Source organism: Cavia porcellus, unplaced genomic scaffold, assembly GCF_034190915.1.
Source record: "Cavia porcellus strain 051 isolate PalLab524CR breed Dunkin Hartley unplaced genomic scaffold, mCavPor4.1 scaffold_17, whole genome shotgun sequence".
Classification (NCBI taxonomy): Eukaryota; Metazoa; Chordata; class Mammalia; order Rodentia; family Caviidae; genus Cavia; species Cavia porcellus.
The window spans coordinates 31,039,456-31,045,455 of NW_026947500.1; the positions used below are offsets into that span (position 1 = coordinate 31,039,456).

A 6,000-nucleotide genomic window follows, 5' to 3' on the forward strand; every position below is an offset into this window, starting at 1 on the left:
GATTCTAACCCTTTATTATTTTTAGGGCCTAATTTGCTAATCATATGACTGGTAATTCACTTAATGACCACCTTCCCCAGCACACCAACTCCCCAGCACACTCACCACTTACTGCTTGTTCTTTCATGTACTTTACAAACATGACCTCCTTCCGTGATCATCTATAGGATTCAATCTCTTCATTTGAAATAGTTGTGAATCCACCTACTTCAAGACAGCTATAGATTTCATTTTGGGGTAGTTTGGATAGTTTGGACAGTTGTAAGCAAGACAGTAGTGACTCCACATACCCTAGGGCTTGCCCAAGGCAGCACTACCAGAAAGTCATTGTCAATCTTATACCCAGGATATGGACATTTGACGTTTCCATCACAAGGAGGCTGCCTGAACAGAGGAACTGCAGGTCCTAAGATCCCCACCCCATCCTCCCCATCCATGGCAACCACAGAGCGGTTGTACATCCCAGTTACTTACTGGTTTCAAGGATTTTGTTTCCAGAGAATCAGGAGATGGGTAACTGCTGACACTGGCTCTGTTCCTACTTCAGAACTCTCAGGACAGTCATCTAAGATGTTGTGAACATCAGAGTTCACTGCATCTTACTGCTGGGTCATGCTCCATGATATCAATGGACAACAGCATAGGGGGACCATGGTATGGACCTACCTCAGCACAGCTGGGCCACAGCACAGATGGTCTGTCCTTAGTTTAATCACCCTACAAAAGACTTTGGGTTCTTTCTAGTGTGTGACTGTCATGACGAGAAAGCTACTCTAAGCATTCACAAACATATTTTTCTGTGATCAAAGGTTTTTTCCCTCGGGATATGAACGCACAAGTGAGATTTCTGCGATGTACGGACAGTACTTCCATGTCCTGTTTTATCTTAAGATGCAGTCAATCTTTTTCTGAACGGCTTATCATTCCACTGTCCTACCGTCAGTGTAAGAAGGATTCTGGTGGTTTCTTTGTCTTGTTTTGCTTTGCTTTCTTTCATTTTGTATGTTTGTGTGGTGTTGAAGGTGAAACCTAGGACCTGTCACATGCTAGGCAAGTGCTCTACCTCTGAGCTACATTCTTGCCTTTATGATTGCTTGTTTTAAGATAGGATCTCACTAAGTTGCCCATGCTAGGATTAAACTACCGAACCTTTCTGCTGAGCATCCAATGTATCTGGGGTTGCAGGCATGCAGTACTGTGCCCAGAGTATTATAGTTTTAGCACACGTTTCCTAATGCCTGCAGACAGTCAGCAGACCTTTGTGTCTTTATTTGCCCTCTGTGCTTCCTCTCCTCTGAAAGGCCTCTTCAAGTCTTATGTCCATGTTCTAACTGGGATGGGTTGTTTTTCCTGTCTTGTGATTGAGCTTTGTTTACATATCCTGACTAAGAGTCCTTTGCCAGATGTGACGTTTGTAAACATTTTGGTTCTTGTGCATGATTCTTTTAAAAATATTTCTGAGCGCTATTAGGAGAAATTTTCCCCTCTGTCAGTGGCTGGCATCTTGGGGTACAGGATGAGAAGCAGAGCCCTGGTGTCTTACGATGGACATGAGCATGAGTTGATTGAGCCACTGAAATCTGAGTGGTTTGCTTCTGCAGTGGAGTCTGAGCCATGCTAATACACACACCAAGCAGGTCACAGTCGGACTAGTGAGCAAAAACTGCAGGGACAGAAATTTCCACACCAGGAGACAAGAGTCGATGCTCTATGTGTCAGGATTCCACCTTCCTTCCCCCCGTCTCTTTCCCTCCATTTTTCTTTCTTCCTTCCTGCCTGTCTACCTCCCTCCTTCCCTTTCCTTTTCTTTATATTTTTCGTGCCTGTCCTCCTTCCTTTCTCCTTTCGTTGCTTCCTCCTTCCCTTCTTTCCTTCCTCCCTCTGCTCCCCTCTTCTCAGTGAAGGAGGTGTGCATTTATTCCAACATCTAGTCTTATCTGTAGCCCGGGACAGCACATTACAGGGATGCCTGTGTGCCTGGGTTCCCGCCACATCTTAGAGCTCATAAAATGAGACAAACTGTGGAACGGGAGGAGGCTGCTGATTATTCTTCTGAGAGAGGACTGCTATCTAGAATATATTTAAAAATTCAAAAACCTAGCGCCCCAAACCAAATATTTCAATCAGTAAAATAATCAATTAAACTGAAAAGATATTTCTTAAAAGCAGAAGCACAACTCACATATAAATATATGAAAAAATATTCAACATGTTTAACTGTTAGGGAACTGCCATCAGAACAACTGTGATCCCAACCCAGTCAAAGTGACTATCATCACAAACATAAAAAATGACAAAGGCTGACAAGAATGTGGGGATAAAGAAACCCCTCTAGACTGTGGATAGAAAAATAATCTTGTAGAGACTCTGCTGGGTCTGGGAGAAACACATCAAGAAGCTAGTTCGAGCTTTCCATAGGTCGTGCAATCCAGGTGGGGTGTAGGAAAGACAGAAGCCAGGTCTCCTTTCCTGTTAGCTGACTGGTGCACGGGCTGAGAATCAAGGAAACTCCCATCCCACCCCCAGAAGCAACTGGCTGACTCAGAGGACAGGCTGAGTTGAGAGCAACTGAGGTACAAAAAAAGCTAAATGCTTGAGTTGATGGATTTTTCAGGACTAAGGCTGGTAGTGTGAGCGTCTCCTGTGTGGAGAACAGTATGCAATATGGCGAACATGGGGGATTTCCTTCTGTCTTATGTTTGAAATCCAATATTTTTCTCACTGCTTTGTTTTATCCCAATTTATTGTTTTGTTTTGTTTAATGCTCTGCATTGATTGATTTTATTTTGCTTTGTTTTATTCAATTTTACTATGTCTGAGGGAATCGACAGTTACTGGGAAGATAACAACATACATTGTGGTAACCATTTTTGCTAACCTATTTTCCTGTTTTGAAGTCCTGTACCACCTTCACTGTTTTATTTTGATTGGTGTTATTCTGTTTCATATTGTTGGGTTTTATTCTATTTACAAAAAAAAGAAAGAAAAGTAAACTAAAGTCGTGCAACTACTGTCGAAATCTGTATGCAGATAACTCAAAAACCTAAAAACAGAAAATGATCGTAGTTACTTTTCTCATTGCTGAGACAAAATATTCAACACCCCAAAGTTAAAAGAAGGAAGATTTATTTTAGTCATAGTTTGTAGAGGTTTCAATCCATAATTTATTGTCTCCATGGCAAGGTGGCATGACAGCGGGGTACCACAAAGGAGTATCAGTTCATGACAGTGAAGACAGGAGGCAGCAGGTAGGCTGAAGCAAGCTGTATACAGTGGCAAAAGCAGCATCCCTTCCTCTCCCTTTGACCCCTGCAAAGCACAAATCCTTACATTATCTACACCCAGAACTATGGTAAACCAAATAGTGGATTTATCCTGTGTCACAGCATCCTTAATACCAGTACCACAGCCTAGATCCAGCTACATTGAAAAGCTGCACCTATGAAACCATGAGGCTTTAGGGGACATCTATATACAAGCTATAGTACAGAAGTTTCTTTGATATAACTATACCTGCCCTGAATATTTTATCAGAAGGACTAAAGACATCAAACTGTGGTGATACATTCATTCCCATGTTGGTAGTCGCACAAGTCACAATGGCTACTCTGAAAAGAGCCTAGCTGTTCATCAACAGATATATAGATAAAGCAAATGTGGCATATCTACACAATAGTATATCATTATCCATAAAGATGAAATCACATCATTGGCAAGAAAACAGATCAAATTAGAGATCATCATGTTAAACCAAATAAACCATACTCAAAAACTTAAACATGTCATGTTTTCCCTTTTACTAGAAACCAAAATATTAAATAAACAAACAAATTAAATAAGGTATGGTGGACAAGTAGACAAGAGATTCCTGGAGATGAGGAAAGAATGGCTGAGGGAGGACAGTGGTTGTGTGTCATAACAGGTTGCAAATGATCACAATCTGTCCTGTGTGTGTGTTTATTCCTCAAAAGGAACATCACTAACTTTGCATAGTCATAAAGGCTAAACTAAATTAGAAAAAAAAGTAAAATAAATGTTTTAAATGTCACACCCTGGGCTGGGGATGTAGCTTAGTGGTAGAGAGCTTGTTTCCAAGCCCAAGATCCTGGGTTTCCTGTCCGCTACCAGAGACTGTAACGAGAATATTGATAGTAGTTTCTTAAAAGGTAGCAATAAATTCACAAACAGACATTCATGGAGAACAAATGCATTGGAAACAAGGAATTTGCTCTGTTCATTTACAAATAACTTCCAGGGCAAGGGAGACAATTACAACTTAGGATTTATATGACAGTAAAAAATGCTCCCACACAGATAATTAAAGAAATTAAACCAGAAAGGGAAATACCATCTTGCATTTGTGAATCAGTAGTATGCACTGTCCTAAATTGTAAACTACATTGTCAACAACCATGAGCAACCAGATGTCTTGAACAAACAAGATAAACCCGACTATTCTATCTTTATATGCAGAGACAAAATGAGTAAAGTGTTTTTTAATAAACCATAGTGATATGGATGGAAGTTCAGCTTGAGGAAACATTTGCACAAAATCACATTCTAAAAGGAAATAGTTGCAAAGTTAGGACATGCAGATGTGAAGAGATCAATCAGGATGGGCCTTCTGGTAAACACACCATTGATCTCACACAGGGAAAGCAGAAGGAAGGAAGTCAGGTGATTCTTGGGCTCCAGGACAATGAGGAAGAAAACATACGTAGAACCTCAAGAAACTGATTGCTGCATGGGGCAAGCAAGAGCCTGAAATCTAGCAAACAAACACATCTCCCCCAGAAAGTGCTGTACACAGCAGTGACTCACAGCAGTGACTCTGAATGAGGGCTCAGAGAGACCCCTGGACAGGTATATAAGGCTCCCAGGCAGGAGGAGCCACATCTACACACCTCCCTCTCCACCTGCTCCTCTCACCTCTCCACCTCCATCACCAGAACCATGACCTGCTGTGGCTGTTCCGGAGGCTGTGGCTCCAGCTGTGGGGGCTGTAGCTCCAGCTGTGGAGGCTGTGGCTCCAGCTGCTGCTGTGTGCCCGTGTGCTGCTGCAAGCCCGTGTGCTGCTGTGTGCCAGCCTGTTCCTGCTCCAGCTGTGGCAAAGGGGGCTGTGGCTCCTGTGGTGGCTGCAAGGGTGGCTGTGGTACTTGTGGGGGGTGTAAGGGTGGCTGTGGCTCCTGTGGGGTGTGCAAGGGGGGCTGTTCCTCCTGTGGGTGCTCCAAGGGGGGCTGTGGCTCCTGTGGGGGCTCCAAGGGGTGCTGTACCTCCTGTGGGGGATCTAAGGGAGGCTGTAGCTCCTGTGGGTGCACAAAGGGAGGCTGTGGCTCCTGTGGGTGCTCCAAGGGGGGCTGCAAGCCCTGCTGTTCCCAGTCGAGCTGTTGCCAGTCCAGCTGCTGCAATCCCTGCTGCTGCCAGTCCAGCTGCTGCAAGCTCTGCTGCTGCCAGTCCAGCTGTTGCAAGCCCTGCTGCTGCCAGTCCAGCTGCTGCAATCCCTGCTGCTGCCAGTCTAGCTGCTGCAAGCCCTCCTGCTGCCAGTCTAGCTGCTGCAAGCCGTGCTGCTGTGAGTCCAGCTGCTGCAAGCCATGCTGTTGCCAGTCCAGCTGCTGTGGCCCTGTGTGCTGCCAGTGTAAGATCTGAGCTTCTAAACTCAGACAAGTCATCCTGAGCCAGACACTGTTCAAGGCTCATCCTCTCTGTAGGATGAACCCAGCTGTCCCCGCCCCCCACTTCCTAAGAAGAGGCTGTGCAGTCATGCTCCGTCTCCTCACAGGCTCTCCTCCCAAGTCACCTTTTGGCTCAAACGGCCACGCTGTTCCACTCAGCAGACTGAGCACTAAACACCTCCTATCCTGCCTTTTGGTTTAGGAGGACCCTCCCCTTGGAGTCCCATTTGGAATGACGTGGGGTAAAGATTGTCTGGAACTTTCTGTAGGCTATACACTATTGTCTCTTAAATTGAATGCTGCAAATCAATAAAACCACACGGCCACA

The 6,000-nt window shown here is 44.5% G+C and overlaps 1 protein-coding gene across 1 annotated transcript; it reads left to right on the plus strand.

Annotated features, from left to right (window-relative positions):
* Window positions 1-4,912: 4,912 nt before the first annotated feature.
* Window positions 4,913-6,000, plus strand: LOC106026238 (keratin-associated protein 5-5-like). Its single transcript, XM_013145971.3, has one exon. The coding sequence runs from the start codon at window positions 4,954-4,956 to the stop codon at window positions 5,644-5,646; it is 693 nt and encodes a 230-aa protein (XP_013001425.1). The 5' UTR covers window positions 4,913-4,953; the 3' UTR covers window positions 5,647-6,000.

Bases quoted from the DNA above. Each gene is read 5' to 3' on its own strand.
- LOC106026238 (XM_013145971.3), top strand. From the start codon at position 4,954: ATGACCTGCTGTGGCTGTTCCGGAGGCTGTGGCTCCAGCTGTGGGGGC.